The sequence below is a fragment of the Corvus hawaiiensis genome, chromosome 15, assembly GCF_020740725.1.
Source record: "Corvus hawaiiensis isolate bCorHaw1 chromosome 15, bCorHaw1.pri.cur, whole genome shotgun sequence".
In the NCBI taxonomy this organism is placed as follows: Eukaryota; Metazoa; Chordata; class Aves; order Passeriformes; family Corvidae; genus Corvus; species Corvus hawaiiensis.
The window spans coordinates 17,248,521-17,265,403 of NC_063227.1; the positions used below are offsets into that span (position 1 = coordinate 17,248,521).

At 39.6% G+C, this 16,883-nt stretch overlaps 1 protein-coding gene across 1 annotated transcript in view; it reads left to right on the plus strand.

The window, feature by feature from the left end:
- The window catches only part of DOCK2 (dedicator of cytokinesis 2), a 157,431-nt gene that overhangs the window by 116,492 nt on the left and 24,056 nt on the right, over positions 1-16,883 (plus strand). The window contains exons 31-36 of the mRNA XM_048319744.1: positions 4,142-4,242; positions 4,341-4,399; positions 5,676-5,824; positions 11,135-11,220; positions 15,068-15,224; positions 16,372-16,412. Of these exons, the coding sequence (XP_048175701.1) occupies positions 4,142-4,242; positions 4,341-4,399; positions 5,676-5,824; positions 11,135-11,220; positions 15,068-15,224; positions 16,372-16,412 (593 nt within the window). The remainder of the gene's footprint in view (positions 1-4,141; positions 4,243-4,340; positions 4,400-5,675; positions 5,825-11,134; positions 11,221-15,067; positions 15,225-16,371; positions 16,413-16,883) is intronic.

The following is a 16,883-nucleotide window of genomic DNA, read 5'->3' on the forward strand; positions in this document are numbered from 1 at the left end:
ACTGGAACGTGAGGATTTAATGCACAAAAATCTGGAGTTTCAGTAGGAATTATTGGAATAGGTAAAACCTCTCAATATTTAGCAGTTTCTATTCTATTCATGTCCCTGTATTTGAAACAGGTTATTTTCTTGCATTTAGGTTCGATACAAAGAGGTTATGTTAAATATTGGAGCAGGTTATCTAGAAAGGCAGGGAATATTTTCTCACTTCAGGATTCTGAAGAATGAATTCAGCAGTTCACCTGTCTGAAGCAGTTTAGCAGCTCTTACCTTGGCATGTGCAGCTGGAGCAGCTGAGCTGGCAGGTGTCCTTCAGGTGCATGTTCAGAGCTTGCAACTGGGAGAAGTCTGAAGGCCTGCAACTGTGGAAAATATTACAGCTTAAGACTGTATTCAGGATGACCATGTGGAGAGAATATAAGGAGATTTATTGATGGCATACAAGGAAAAAAAAGGCAACCACATCTGAGGTCAGACTTTTCCCTCAAGACCATGACAATCGACATCTTATTGCTTGGGGTTTTTTTAATTTGACTTTTGTTGCATTTCACGTCAATAAAAAGTCTGATCTGTGTGATTGCAAATTGCTTATTTTTCTCTTTTCCATCTTTTTGTTTGTTTGCTCTCAATATTATTTAAAATAATGTTCACAAGGATTCTCTTAACTGATTACAGAACTGTCTCAGGCAGCCAGTGTCCACACCACCTCCCCACACTGGTGCCCCAGTCAGGACCATGTTATATAGTTGTAAGAGGATTTGTTGTGGGCTGCTTTTGATGCTCCCTTTTCTCTGGAGGTGGAGACTGTTGGTGGTGTAGGATTTGTTATCAGCTTCTCATGGTAAAGACAAGGGAAATTCAGCCACTGGCATAACATCCAGTCTTAAAGGACATGGCAATTTTGGGATTTTTGTTGGTTTGTATCAAGTAATAGTTCTTTAAGGATTTGCCATTTTCAGATGTGAAGGTTGGACACCATGTCCAGACCAGTGCTTTGCAGCTGGGCTTTTGCAGGGCAGCAGAACAGATACACCATCATAATGTGTGCATTCTGGATTTAGGAGCTGAGATAGCCTCTTCAGAAAAGGCTTAACAAACAAACAAAAATATTAAAAATTGTGGAATATGTTTTTGAAAAAGTCATCCCTGAAGGTCACCCTGGTGTCTTTGGTTTAATTGTAACAAAAACTGGGTGATTTTCTGTACTTACGATACATCCATGGTAACCTCAACAGCTGCCTGAGAAGATGTCATCTGTGGTAAATAGGACGATTCCGGGACATTTTTGTCTCTGTTGGCAGCTGATGTCATTGCGAGGCGTTACCTTTGTCCAGAACAGAGTATTTTACTCTGCTGGCACTGTCCCCTCCTGGCTCCATCACCTTTGGTTTGGAGTCTTGCTCTGCACAGGAGGAGTTTCCACGCAGGGAGGGAACCCTCCCGCCCTTGGTGGCACTTCCTTGCCGTGGCTTTTGTGCAGCATTTTTTCGGGAATGTCGCTGATTGGAGCTGGCAGCGTCTGACACCTCCGGGGCAGGGCAGAGTGAACAAACCCAAACCATTTCGTTGTGCTCGGGCACAGCTGATGTGGAGCCTCCGCTCTGGAAATGCAGCGTTACCGACTCCTGCTCCTCCCTCCCTTCCCCCCATTAGCACTGTATTTACAGGGCATTAGAAAGGATTGTACTTCTGAATCTGTGCTGTTACAGCCATTATAATTCATATATTAATCACCTATGCCACAGAATTTTATTATAAAAGGCATAGTCCAAAATCTAATATCAGCCTGATTTGAAAGAAATTGCTTATTTTTTGTGTTTTCCTGTCTTTCTTGCATGTATTAGGCTCCAGCAGTAATGAAATGTATTTCAACATCACAAATAGAATTGTGCAGCTTGGTTTTATGTTAAAATCTTCATTTAGAAACCTCAAAATCCAAATCCTCAGTGCATTAAAAATATACAGGGGAAAAATACACACTGTGCAAAAATCTGTGTATGGCAGTGACAGACATTGTCGAAACCATGCAGAGGTTAATAGGGAATGAAACCATTGGGAAATCCAGCTAGCACTGGCTATACTGGAAATATTAAAGAGTTATATTTTTATATATTATATATCATATTGTGCATTTGAAAATTATCAGATTACAGAGTTTGAAATTTACCTTTGATCCTTCCACCAGCAAACATCTGGTTTTAGAGGTGTGTGGAAGAGGCTGCAGCCTTTACTCCTGGATAATTTTTTAGGATAATTACCAAATCTCTTCTTTGTGAGATGGCTGGAAATTTCCTACTAAATTAATTCTACGTTTTCCAATTTGACAGCTGTCCAAAACATCTTGAAATGTTGTTAGGGGGTTAAGAGAAAACAAAATGTGTCTCATAAGAATAATTTTTGCATTTTTAAAGTCTGTTTCTATATGTTTTTACTTTAGAGAGAGACTATTTTGTCTCATAGGGTTTTAGTCTTGGTGCTTAAAATCTTGTGAGTCATTAATTTGAATATGCTATTGAAAGGATCCCATTTTTTCGGCCATTTTGGGGTACTCTGAGGATGGAAGGAAAAGTGCTTTATAAATAAGGTGATTGAGTCTGTAGGGTGTGTCTCTGACAAAGGTGGCACTGAACTTGGAGCTATTAAATGAAAAAATAGGCAGTTTAGGAATAAGTCTTCATTTTTTCTCCCCACAATCTAGAACAATTTGAGAAATTTTCCATTTCACTGGTATAATTGACACATACAGAGTGTGGGCCCTGCACATCAATAAATACCACTTGAAGGGGCTGAGAACTCTACACTGGCCAAAATAATCTCTTAAAATATTTGGTAAGAGAGGAAACTAGGCCTTTCAGGGCATAAACAACATTTGTCCTGATGAGCAAGGCTCTGAATTGGCTGCAGAATTGAGTTGCTGTTTCTGCAGCAGGGCCAGCTGTGCTCTGGGGCTGTGGCTGCTCACACAGACACAGACACAGCGCTCCAAGGGCTTTGAGACGAGCAGCTCAGCTGGGGAGAGCCTTGGCTGGGCCTCCAAGGGAGGAATAAATTAATGGCAGGATCATCTACAAATGATAGAGGACATTTGAGAATTGTATTTGTTATGGGAAATGTCTGTGGTTCTGGGTGTGGTTTTGTGTGTTGGGATCTGTTTTTCCTGGTTATTTGCACACCAGAGTTTTCCAGGCTACAAAGGACAGAGGCCACTTAAGTTTTGATGGAACATTTTGTTACCAGGCTGTTTAGTGTGGGTTCCCAACCCAGGCTTGTATTGCACAATACAAAATGAAGAGCTCTGTTCCATGTTTTGTTCATCCGTTGAATCACCACTGAATGCATTTCCCATTGCCTTCTGCTCTCTCACTGAGCCCTACCACTGCTTTTAGCTACAGCTGCATTTTCAAGTGTTTAAAGCTGTTGCTGACTGCCTAGAAGCTTCTGAAAATTGTGTTTCCTTCCTTAAATTTGTGTTTCCTGGGGAAGTTTCTCTTTTCCCTTTCCATTTCCAGCGTGTGAGAAGCGCTTCTTTTTGATTGTCTGGAGAACAAGTAATTTGCTTTCAGGAATGAAGGGTTGTGCACTGGAAGCACGGGGGCTTTTTGTCTGCTTCAAGTACACGACTCAGTACTATCAGCTCTTATTTAGGGATGTATTTTGTCCTTCTTTCATGTGGAGAGCTCTTCACAAATTACACTGGAATTTCATACAAATGGCTGTTGAATTAGGATCCGAAGAGGAGGCAGGAGATGCCTTTTGAAGTGGTGCTCAAATGCAGTGTAATTACATCGGTGCCTTTAGCTCCAGATTGTTAAGATTCACCAGCATGTAATGTGTTCCCCCAGTCCTGCTTTGGTTCAGGGTTTAATGTTGTTGGCTAATGAATCTCGTGTGAATCTTTTTTTAGCAATATTTATTCAGCTGCTCTGTTATTAAAAGCAAATGTGTAGTAGTGGTTATTAAAATTCATCTTTCTTGCTTTTCTACTAATTGCATAATACTAATGATGTACATCTCTGCATAATATAAAAATCTCATATTGCTTGCATCATTTGGTTTCATAAATTATTCCACATTATGCATCATTTAATATTATTCCTGCTTTCCTCAAAATTATTATAATTTCCTTATATTCAATTTACAGCTGTGGAACAACTATTTTCATTTGGCTGTGGCTTTTATTACCCAAGATTCACTACAGCTAGAAAACTTCTCCCATGCAAAATACAACAAAATCCAGAACAAGTGAGTAAAACATATACTTCAGCTTATACCTTCAATTTTTTAGTGAAATTATAAAAAAGGCAATGATAAAAATACCTTTGATATTCCTTTCTCCCTAGGTATGGAGATATGAGACGTTTAATTGGCTTTGCTATCCGTGACATGTGGTACCAACTTGGTGAGTAGCAAACTGAGCTTCACTGCAACTGAATCTGTCACATAATGTTTGTTCCATTGGAAAATATCTGACATGGAGTGCTTTTGTAAATATTTCTGCTATTTGAACTTAAAATATGTTTTCACTCCTGTGATTAAGCTTGGAGTTGACATGAGATACAGTTGGACTACCGCCAGGTTTTTATTTAAAAGAGAACTCACGACCTTCTCTCAGATTTCAAACATGACTGAAATCAGATTTCAGAAACCTTATTTTGCAGGAATTGAGACTGGGTAAGTTTTCCCTGAGAAGGTTACTGCTCAGCCTGAACCTATGGTTCTGGAAATTAGGAGACTCAGATCTGGAATCTGTTTGAATTAAAATTCCCAAAAAGTTTTTACATTTGTCATCTGGCCACGTTCTTCTGCTCCTCCTGTGAGAGTTTCTCATGAACTCCTTTGGGATCATTTCTTATTAACTGAACTTGGGTAGAATATTCATTTTATCTTGGAAAATTTTTGCGTGACATTTGTGTTGAAAATTAACATGGCACACGTTGGAGAGGAACATCAGACTCAGAACTCTCCTTAGTTATGGAACAAGTCTCACATTTGTTAATGAGAATGTTTTTGTCTCCTTACAAGCTTCAGGCAGCATTGACACTCTCACACAGGTCCTTGTGTTTGCTGCTGGTCTGCTCCACTTATCAGGGCAGCGTTTGGACCATGTCTGAGACCTGGTTGAGTGTTTTGTAGATTTGGGTGTTTGTTGGACCATTGGTGCTACAAGATAATTCTGTGTGGGTTTAGCAGCTGAGGTGTATGGATGGTGTTCCTGTTACTGCAGGTGATTTTGATGCATTGGTTTGTTTGATTTATTGTTGCAATATCTAATTTTATTCAAAAAGCCAGTAATGGTTTTCTCCTTCATAGAAAGGTTACACCATGTGACATTTCCATGTGGTCCTCTCCTGCTGACAGAATCTGGGGGGTTCTTAGGGTGGTTTACTACTTTCTACTCTAAATATTTATAAGGAGGTGTCAAAAGCTGAAAAACTGAACTCTTCACCGAAAATATCGACTCCTCTGGCATTCTTGCTTATTCCTGGCACTGAATTGTGGCATCTTAGAAGGAGACAGTATCCATTCACATGTCCCCAGCTTTTGAGAAGAAACAGAAAAGAGTGACTGAGTTGTAAGACTTGACCAGCAGAGCTTTAAATGATTGCAGCTCCTAGATGTTTCCCTAAAACTATTTGGTTTTCTCTTCAAATATTCAATTTGTGGTTTTGTTGCAGGCCAGAATAAAATTTGCTTTATTCCGGGCATGGTTGGGCCCATCTTGGAAATGACTCTTATTCCAGAAGTTGAACTACGAAAAGCAACGATCCCAATTTTCTTTGACATGATGCTGTGTGAATATCAGTGGACAGGAGAATTCAAAAAGGTAATTACAAATATCCTGCATGAAAATGCATTTAAATGTCATGTTCTCAGTATTTCTGGTAAATGTTTGTCAAGCAAGCTTTTCTGCTAACACAAAGTGAAATCCCAAATATTAAGAACCAAAGAAACAGCTTTTGTGCAGCAGGTGTAGGATCTCCAGAAGGACTGAGTTGGATTTAGGCAAAACTTGTTGCAATGACAGCAACAAATAGATGGAATAGGAAATAGGGGCCAGGAGACTGCAGAATCTTCATCCAAATTTTCAGGATTTTACTGGAGAAGGTTCTGAGCAGCAACACTTACATTGAAGTCAGCCCTTCATTAAGTAGGAGATAGAGTTAAATGACCTCTGGGGATCCTCTATAACCTAAATATTTCCTTATCCCCCTTCCTTGTGACATAGATATTGATAAGCCAAAACTTCCAGGTTTTACTACAGTATCAGACAGGAGTAGCAGTGAACAGTTAATTATATTTTATCAGATTTATCAGGAAACTGTAACTTTTCTAAATGTTTATTGTGAGAAAAAAAAAACACTATGAAGAACTGAAAATCCTGGAGTGTTTTCTGCAGTCATTCTGAAAAGGAAAAAGAATTTTTAAGTCTCAACTATGAAATATTTTTGATGGATGGAATAGAAATAGGGATGGTGGGACAGGGCACTAGAGATTGTAATCTAAATTTCCTGGCACTGCTTGCTGTGTCTGCTTGGGCAGTGGAGTATCCATCCCTGTCTGACATCTCCATTCTCCTCAATCTCTTTGGGCATGGACTCCCTTTATTCTTTGTTTGCACACTGCTTCCCACAGTAAATGATAAACTGGATATTCAGCACAAATAATTAATTCAGAACAATCTGTGTAAGGAAAATGACAAACAAAAAGGCATCATTTTAGACACATGTAAATATAAATATCTCGTATACCCAGCTATGTTTAATACTTTAAATCATTTGGGGCATTTCTGTGTCAATGAAGTGTGGAACAAATGAGCAGATGGAATTTCCATTTTGGTCTGTATTCCACAGTGCAAAGCTTTTGGTTCAAGGCCAAGATTAAAAACCACTTTGTTTCTGTGCATCTGTTCCCTCCGTGTCCTGATAGTCCTATATTTGCCTTCTTAAAAATGTTTTCCTGCTCATGGCTTATACCTCATCTCTTGGGAGAGACACACAGATCTGTACAGACAGAAATCCTGAAAACTCATCAGTCATCCTGCCTCATTAACAGGAGCAGCAGCTTGGGAGCCTGGGAGAGGCCAGGCACTCCAGTGACCACTGAATCACTTCTCCTGCCTTAAAAATAAGTTTCAGGTGGTATTTTACAGTGACAAGGAACAAGGACATTGGGTTTATTGCAGCTTAAGGAAAAGAGGGAGTTTTCATCTGATGGTGCAAAAACTATTTCATAATTGAGCAGCTGAGTCTCATTGGACTCTCATGTTCTGCTTTAGGAATTGTGATCATTTGCTCATCAAGAATCATGGGGTTTATCCTCTCCTTCCCTATAGAGGAGGTAATTAAGATAAAGAAACTTGCTTCTCTAAGTTTAGCCATTCTGGCAAGTTTTTTAAAATACATATTTTAAAGGAAAAGTACATTAATTTTTATGTTTTAAAATTGTTACCATCTTCATGTAAAGGGGCAAATAATTAATATGAATGGCTAATTATTGGATGCACAAACACTGAACTCTAGGTTTTGCTAGTGGACGATTTTCATATGCAGATTGACATTTAGTAGTATAAAGGATTTTTTTTTTAAAGCTTTAGTATAAAATTTTGAGAATGACAACATGTTATTTCAAGAGTGCCTGGGGCACTCAGGAGCCCAGAATGACATTCACTTAAACGTAATTTTGTGGAACTTTAAAACTAAATAATTTATTTCTAATCTAATCTTCTCTAATGAGAGAGGAGGGGGGAAAAAAAAGCACAAACAGAAACATCTTTACCAGCTGAGCCTGTACCAGCACAGGAACCAGAGGCTGTCTGGTACCTCTCACACAATTTAATAACCTTTCCCAAAAAGCCTGTGTCTGTTAATGTGCCCTGGCGCTGTGCTGGGGCAGGGCTCTGTTCTGGGGAGGCACAGGGGGTGTGCTGGGGCTGGGGGCTGTGTCCTGCTTTATGCACACAACATACAGGCAGTAAGGATATAAAGTCATTGAAATCTATCAAGCAGGAATTTTATTTTATTTAGCTATTTCTAGGAAATCGTCTAATCCCAGAGAAAACAAAATTCCACCTGTGGCTCTCTCAAGAATGACTTGCTCCACATGCATATTTAATGGCTTGGAATCTGTATGTAGGTGTAGGACACAGTAAGACATTTTCTTGCAATCCTTTCTTCTACTTTGCACATGTAATTTCCATTCAGCCAGAGCAGTGTTATATAAGCTTGTAATTTTAACTCTAACTCAAGTCGGAGAGAGGGAGCCATTAATATCTACTAATTTTAGCTATCAAGGCTCTGTCTGTCATGAGCTCAGAGAGCTGGGAATCTTGGAAAGCCAATTTATTCATCCCTCAGCGTCTGTGGATAGACTCAGTCCTGTAAATGGATTCCTTTCTCTTGCAAATAAAATGAGAAGCTTGTTGCTTATACGTTGGACCCACAAGGTTAAAAAGTCCCACCCTGCAAATGCTGATAACCCACCTTTCCTTTCCTTGAGAGATCAGGTTGTGCATTTTATTAAGACTTCCCAAAGGAAGACACATCACCAAGTGACCTCGTACTGCTTGTTCTAACTGTGAGCTGAGGCCAGGAGCTGGAAAATGCTTGCCTAGAAAAAAAATTAAACAAACAAACAAGGAAAATTAGTTCTTTGCAGAGTAAATGAAAATATCATTTAAATAAACATGGATTTGAGTTACATTGTGGATTTAACTTGGCTTAGGAAAGACTAATTCATCTGTGTTTATATTTTTGTTCAAATAAATCATTCTGTTTGTGTTTGGTATTTTCAGTTTAGTATCTCTCATGGGTTCTGCCAATTGCTGGAGCCATCTGGGGAAGTTTTCTGTGTTTGCTTTCCTTCCTGACTGCTGTGGGACCATTTCAGAAAGCAGTGCTGGCTGCTGCTGTGTGCTTGGGCTTTCCAGACTCATGGTTAGAGGACAGACATCGATTCTTAGTGAGCCTGTGGCAGTGTCCTGTTGTTCTGAGCCCTCACAGGTGACTGAGAGAGTGACCGAGGTGTCCTCAGCAAGCTCCTCTGGCACAGGAGATTTATTTACTGTAAATAGCCATATTTATTTCTCTCAGTTCTTGAAACCTTGTTGTGTGTAAGAGTTTCAGAAAGATGTGAGATCAGCAGCAGAGACTGAGTTTGTGTGGCCTGGTGCTTCAGACAGATCCATGTGGAAAACACGGACATGTTTTGTGCTTTGGTATCGAGGTGTGTTCAGAGCTGGGGAGATTCCTTGGATCTGTTAGAGAAGCAGGTGGGTTTAAAGCTAAATTGGTGCCAGTGACAATTAGGCACACTCAGTTTAAGTGAGAGGAGAAGAACACTCCAGACTTTAATTTTGGCACAGAAACATTAAAAACTTTATTCTGTTTTTCTGCCAACTTTTTTATATGTTTCGATCCAAGCAACTGATTTTTTCTCTTCTTGCAGCTTGTTGAGAACCTGCAGGAAAGATGCTTAGGGAGAGTTTTTCCGTTCAGATCCAGCAATGTGAAATTATTGCCTCTTTGAGAAGTAATCAATTCTCTACCTGCTGAATAAGTACTAGGAAGGATTTAAGAGGTGAACAATTTTTAACTGGTGTTTGACCTGCACTATATTCACAGATTTGTCTTACTGCAGTAAGCCCACAGAAAATGGCTGGATTGGATGTTTTTGCTTAATATTTCCTTGTCCTGAAACTGCCATGCACCTGTTTTACCCATGTTAAATACTAATACACATCCTGCTTGCATATTAGAATTAATTCAGAGCCCTTTAAACTTCTATTTCAGCCTGGATGAGACAGAGTAATTTTATTTTCTTCCATTAAGCTATTTTTCAATGACAGCTCTTTATTCTCTAATATTAGTATAATGTGTACTGTTCAACAGGCAGTCTTTCATTTGTATTCTAATTACAGAGAAAGAACCAATATTAGAGCAGCAACACCTGCAAGTAACAAAGTGGTGGAAACAGCTCCTTCCTCCCTGCCCTTTCCAGAGGAGTGTGTGCCTGCACTGCCACTGCTCTGAGCCCAGGTTTTGCTCTTGGTGTGAGCAGTGGAGAAGTCTGGCTGCTCAAGACACTGTTTCAAAGCTCGTTGGAAGAAGCAGCAGCTGCTTCTATTTCTGCCTCAAGAGTGGTTTGCAGGATCAGGGTGACAAACAGATCTGGGTTGGACACTGGAGGAAAGAGGGGAATGTTTGGCCTTTGTTCTTGAAAAACAGTGAATCATTTTTCTGGGTGGAGAGTTTGAATCACAACCTACTTGAAGGAAGTACATCTAGTAACATATTTTCATTTAGAATGTGATGTTCTTTAAAACTGAGGAAATTCTAAAAACACATCTGAAGAGATGCGTGCCCTGCTTGGTGCTCTAAGAGGAAGGACTGCTTTCCTCTGTGTAACCCTGGCTTGGCTTCTTCAGCTCAGAGCTGAATGTTTTGCTAAGGATATATTTAAACAAGGTAAAATATTTTGCATTGCAGTTATCTGAAAGCACCATATCTGAAATATTACAGTAATTCTTTGTACCATGAAAGGCTTCTGGTTCTCTGATGGGATGATCTGGATCCCAGCCTGCCAAAGCTCTCAATTACACAGAAACACTCCAGGGAAAAACAGAATTATTCATGTACTGACAATTGTGTGAAATTTTGTATCAAAGAAGAACATGAAAACTTGCTGCATTAGCACAGTAATGAATTCTGTCATTTTTACAGTGGTTTTAATAATTAGGTCTTGTAAAGCAACTGCGCTTTATTTCAGTGTAGGTCTCCACTAATGCTCTCTCTGTGCCTCTTGATGTGTTAATGACTTGTCAAGAACCCTGAGGTAGATCTTTCCTACGACTTCTGAACAGGGTGCAGTTGTTTGCACGAGGACAAAGACTGTCTGTAGCTGCACACAGACTCTGAGGTTGTGCCTCACAAGCCCAGTGCAGGGGACGCTTTGTGAAAATCTGTGTCCAGGCTTTCAGCTGTGCTAAAAGCCCAGACCAGAATATGCTGAAGCATTTAACTCCTGGGAATATGCGACATAATTACACAAAGGTACAGTTTTGATGCCATGTTGAAACGTGTTGGCCTCTGGATAGTTGCTCAAGTGTTTTGATTTTTTTTTATTCTTTCTTTATTAGTTTGAAAATGAAATCATTTTGAAGTTGGATCATGAGGTGGAAGGAGGACGAGGGGATGAACACTACATGCAGTTGTTTGAGTCCATGTAAGTAGTGCATGAGAATAAATACAATAAATGCCTTCAGGATGTGTTTCCATCTTACTGTTTCCAGTTCTCAGGTTGGTAACCTCACCTAAAATAGAATCTTAGCAACTTTTTTCATTAAGAGACTGGAAATACCATAATGATTCACTACCCCTGGTTCAAATTGCAGTTCAAATTTTGCTCATTTAAATTATTTTCCTGGTTGCTTTTCATTGTTTTGTGCTTCAGCTAAATTATGCAGAAGTTATACATAACCTGCATTTTAATACATCTAGATTGGACTCCAATAGATTATTGTCTGAATTTAAATAAGGCTTTGTGATGTCATGTGCATGTTTTACTTCCTCAAAGCCTGCTACGCTGTATGGGTTGTGTGTCCATGTAGGGGTAGCAGTCTTTGCAAAGTCACATCTCTCATCTGATGAACCATGAAAGCTTTGGGTACACACACAGGGGACATACAGAATCATTATTCTGTTTCTTTTTGCAGCATCTTTTATCAAATTTGAATGTTGCTGTCTAGTTTCCTTCAGGCTCTCCCTTAGGATAAACACCACTGGTATTTCAGTTTATCATAGGGAATGTTTTCTGGACATTCCTACAATGTCTCCATCTATTTTGAAATACTACATTGCCTTAAAGCTGTAGAGAGCATTCAAACCAAGACTTTATCTATGCAAAAAGCAAGGCTTCCCTCAGATCTTGTGTATGAGACTCTTTGAAGCTCACTCTTTCTGAGCTGTGTAACGTTATTTGCTCACCTTGTTTGCACTTTGCTCTTTCATTCCAGCTCTTTTCTTGGAAAGTGGAGCTATCCAGTTAAACCCCATCTGTCAGCAGTGCAGTCGAGGAGTGCCATCAAACACAGTACAGAGCTTTTGATCTCCCTGCCTTCCCAAGGCCCCCTTCTTGCTCTGACATATCTGTGGCACTGTCCCACTTTCTAGAAGGCCTCAAGTTCAAAGTTCCCACTTTTCTAAAGATGACACTTCATCTTATGTTCAGATACTATTTTTCCTTCCATCCTTGAAGTTGGTGAATGACGCCTGTAGATGGAGAGTTGAAGCAGAGGCTGGTGACCTGCCTGTGGTAGGACCTGTTCTCTCCGTTGGTTTGGTTTAAATATTCCTACCTTCACACCTTTCAAAGCAGGGATTTCAAGCCTCTGTTCCCAGTTCCCTGTTCCAACTGGAAGGAGACACAGTTACATTTGGTTCCACATTTATTCATTTGGTCATATTTTTATCAGCTGATCTCCTAGAACTGTCTGCACTCCTGCACAGCTCCAGGTGTCACCTGAAGGCAGATATTTAGCAGCACTCAGTGACTGCTGTGCTGCTGCTCACCTCTGCAACCAACATTTGCCCATGCTGGTGGTTGCTGGGAACTTCTCCATGCCCACAGTAATGAACTAAACAGGTTCAACAGAAGTTTAATTAAGCACTTGCATTTGTTGCTAGACCTAAATGTTAGTGCAGCCCATGATGGGGTTGTGGCCTGTCCCAGACAGCACAGAGGGAAAGCTGGGGTGATGTGGGGCAGGTGAGAGGCTGTTCTCAACAGGCAGAGTAGACAAGGCTGCCCTGCCTGGGGAAAGGCAGGAGAATCAGTCCAGCTCCATGAACACAAGTTGTGCCACTTGTCCTCAGGCTCAGAAAATGAGTTCTGGCATGTTTTAGTTACTAATGTAGGCACAACAGGAAATGGCATTTGGCAGCTTTCCAGTTCCCCATCACTGCAGTGGCCCATGATATGCAGTTGTTTTTCTCAAGCTTTATTGCAAATATTTTTTTTATTTAAAATTTTCATTTTTTTCAAGCTCTGTTTAAAAATTCAAAGGTTTCTTGCTCCCTCCTGGAGGTAAAAAAAATCTTCTGAAGTTTTATGGTCCTTTTTATTGGGATTACTGTATAAAGCTGAGCAATACAACTTTTTGAATCTTCCCTCAAGAGACAGGTATTCCTCTCTCCTGTTTTTTTGCAGTTCTCCTTTATGTGCACTCTGGTTCACCTTTCTTTAGTGACTGGAGTTATGTACTTTGTGCTGGGTGAGACCCAGCAATAGCTTGTGGTTTATGTCAATGTTTTTCTGCTTGCATTGGGAAGAAATGTGATGTCTTAGTGCCTCATGTTCATTGTGCACTCAGGAAACGTTCACAAAGCTCTGCCTTGTTTGCTGTTACTCCAGGGGAACCTGTGGCAGAAATCCATAATAGTCACTTAAACAGTGACTGTACTTTCCTTCATTAGTGTCTCACACTCTCTCTGATACTTGTATATGTAAAATAACACCATTTTTTCTGTATAATATTCCAGTCTCCTATGTGGTTCTGAGGCTTTCTTACTTTCCCACAAACATCATTTAATGTGCTCCAGCCTTTTCTGTCAGTTGTCAGCTCTTCAGCCCCTTTAGTGTTTCCATTCCGTTTGCAGTGTATTTTATAAGCCATGTGTCAGTTATTGATTTAAATATTTCCATTTCAGACCAGAGCAATTGGAGTATTCTGGTTGTATCTGCTGGCCTCTGTCCCTCCTATCTTATACAATATAAATGTTCTTTCACACATCCACGTACACATTCCCTCTGTCTCAGCACAGTAACTCCCTTGGAGCTGCACAATCCAAGGAATAAACTTTAGATGTTGCTTTTACTTTGCTTGAGTTGGGTATTCTTGACTTGGTTTTATTCTTGGGTATTCTGCAGAGGTTCCATTCTAGGCCAGAGCTTTGAGGATTTCTTTGCAATTGAAGTCAATATGAATATGTATTTTCTGAAGAAGGTTCAAATAATTATGAGGAGTAAAAAAAAAATATTTTCTCCTATTAATTAAAACAGTATACTTTGAAATTAAAATTTTAAAAAATATTGTGCCTAAAGATTAATAATAAATTATTTTTTTACCTGGGTGTCTGGAAAACAATGATATAGAGCTCAATTGATAATTAAGCACTAAGAGGTCAGAACCTTCCCAGCTACCAATACACAGCAGGGCTTCCTTGGGGAAAATTAACTGCATCTCTGCCTGACCCAATGCTTGCATCTATAATTATATATGTGAAAATATATGTATGTATGTCTGTGTGTGTATATATATATGTAATGCAGCCTGTCAGAGAGAATCCCAATGGAAAACCAGAATGTTAAGTAGAGGAAACAAGCTCTTAAGCAAAGAAATAAAATAATCCTTAATGAGATGCAGGTAATCACTTAATGGTGTTTAAACAGTTAAACTTTGAAAAGAAAGCTCTGACAGTAAAGTGAAATCTCTACTCCTAAATCACTTCAGCACTTTGTAGAAACAGTACATGCTAATGTTTTGTTAATGTAAATTGAATCTGATGATGCCAAAATATAAAATTCCCTTTCTCCTACTTTCATCAAAAGAGATCAAGCTGCTCTTTTCAATCTGCAGAAAGTTGATTGTCTGGTTGTGCTTATTTCTCAAAGTAAAATTACTCTGGTGATGACTTTTTTGAGCTAAAAAAATTGTAATTTTTGTTCATTTGAACTTTCTACTTGCATGTAACAGTACAAAGAGAAGGAAAGCAGTTTTGCATTTTATGCTGTGGAAAGTACAGTATTTATTGCAATAGTGTGACGTTCCAGAGACTTGAGTTTGTGATAGCACAGATGCAGGTTGCTCTGTCCTGAAGGTGGGTACACCCTTGAATTCAAAGTCATTTTCAGACAGGAAAAGTAAATGTGTTTTTTTTTTTTTCCCGTTGATTTATATGCATCTGTCTTCTGGACATCTAAATGACCAACTCACAGAGGGAATATCTGCAGTTGATTTAGGCCTAATTCAGTATTTGCCTTCAGAATGGTACCAACTTTTCTGTGTTTGCAGCCTTATGGAGTGTGCCAAGCAGCACCCTGGCATTTTCAGCTTGGTGAAAAGCTTTGTGAGCCTGGTGAAAAAGCTCCTGGAGAGGCTGCTGGATTACCGTGCCGTGATGAACGACGAGAACAAGGACAACCGCATGAGCTGCACCGTGAACCTGCTGGTAGGTTCTCTCCTGGGATTCTGGTGTGAGGGGGGCAGAGCATTAGAATCCATTTATTAAACATGAAGGTAAATCTCCCCAGGGACAGGAGTGGGTGACAACATTCCCTAGTGATTTAAACTCTGAGGCAAGAGATTTTTATATGTATTTGCACAGTAATATGCATAAGTCTGAAAGCAATGTTCACCCTTTTGTTTTGTTTTGTTTGTATGCTTTATCCACTTTGATTTTGTGGATAAATTAGAAAGTTTGCTGCTCACATGCCTGTACCTATTGGTAGGCTTAATGGGACACTGGGTTCTTGACACAGTCAAGCTGTGATGAGCAACTGACCCACTTGCTGCTTCAGCACCTCCGTAGTTACAGTTTTCAAATGTGGGCAGGAAACCTGCAAGGCACCCTTGCAGTAGGGTGCCAAGAGGTTTGAGGCTCTGATGTGGTCCTAGGCCACTCTGTCTTCTTTTCTACCCGTTTTGTAATGAGGATATGGCATACAGAGATTCCTCCTCCAGGAAATTCCTCAAAGCCGAGGAGGAACCTCTGCCAGCTTTGAAGTATTGCACTCACACACTCTTAGTTCCTCAATAATCACTGTGCAATGTGGTATAAATTTCGTCAGCTCTTCAAGACACAATTCTTGTCATACCTTTTGCACAGCCTTAGCAACTTACATACCTGCAAACATGTTATGGTGACCAAAAAATGAGCTTTATTCCTGGAACTGGCCCCTTTAGAGGTATTGCACAACAATGCTCCGTAACTACAGTGCTACACATCTGCTTCAATACATACCAGCTTCCACCAAGTGTAGCTGGAGTGTGTGGTTTATTATGTTCATTCATTTGGATAACCATATTTTCCTCTTCTCCATTAGAAAAACCTTCAGTAATGATTTCATTATGAACTATAAGAAGTATATGTATGTATAAAAACATACATTTAATTAATAAAAATATTAATTGAAGCAGTAGTTCCAGGTTTAAACTTCAGATAGTCTGTAAATAATCTGTTTCTCCTGCAGTCTATGCTTTCTAACTAGCAAGAAAGCAAAATCTCAGTGTGTGTATATATATATATATATATATATATATATATATAATTTTATTAAAGGTCATTAGGAGGTAACTTTAAATATTTGTGTCCCTAGAATTTCTACAAGAGCATTAACCGTGAAGAGATGTACATCAGGTATGGCAACCATGCTATTGGATCTCTTTTGGAGAGGGCAATAATATTGTCCTGTGAGTTCTGGTTTTATTGTTGTGCTTGGATTTCTGTACTTAATGTTACTTTACCATCCACAATGACTCTGTGGCAGCCCTGGCCTCATCTGCATTCTCACTCTGTTGTTAGCTTGGCCTTCAGCAATTGGGAATCTATGCTATGTATTCAGCAAAGGCATTTTTTCCCCCAAGAATTAACTTGTAATTGGTCAAATCACTCAACATTCATTGTCTATTGTCTCAAATTAAGAAAGTACAGATAGATTTGAGGTTTGAGGGAGGGTGTATCATGCATTTAGGATGGCAGAGAAAACATTCTAGTTTTGTAGAACGGCCCAGTCTGCTGAGTGTCCTTCAATATGCAGCACTCCACGGGCAGGGTTGCAGCTGAGGCTGTAAATTTCTGTGAGAGCTGCAAATTCCTTCAGATGTGACA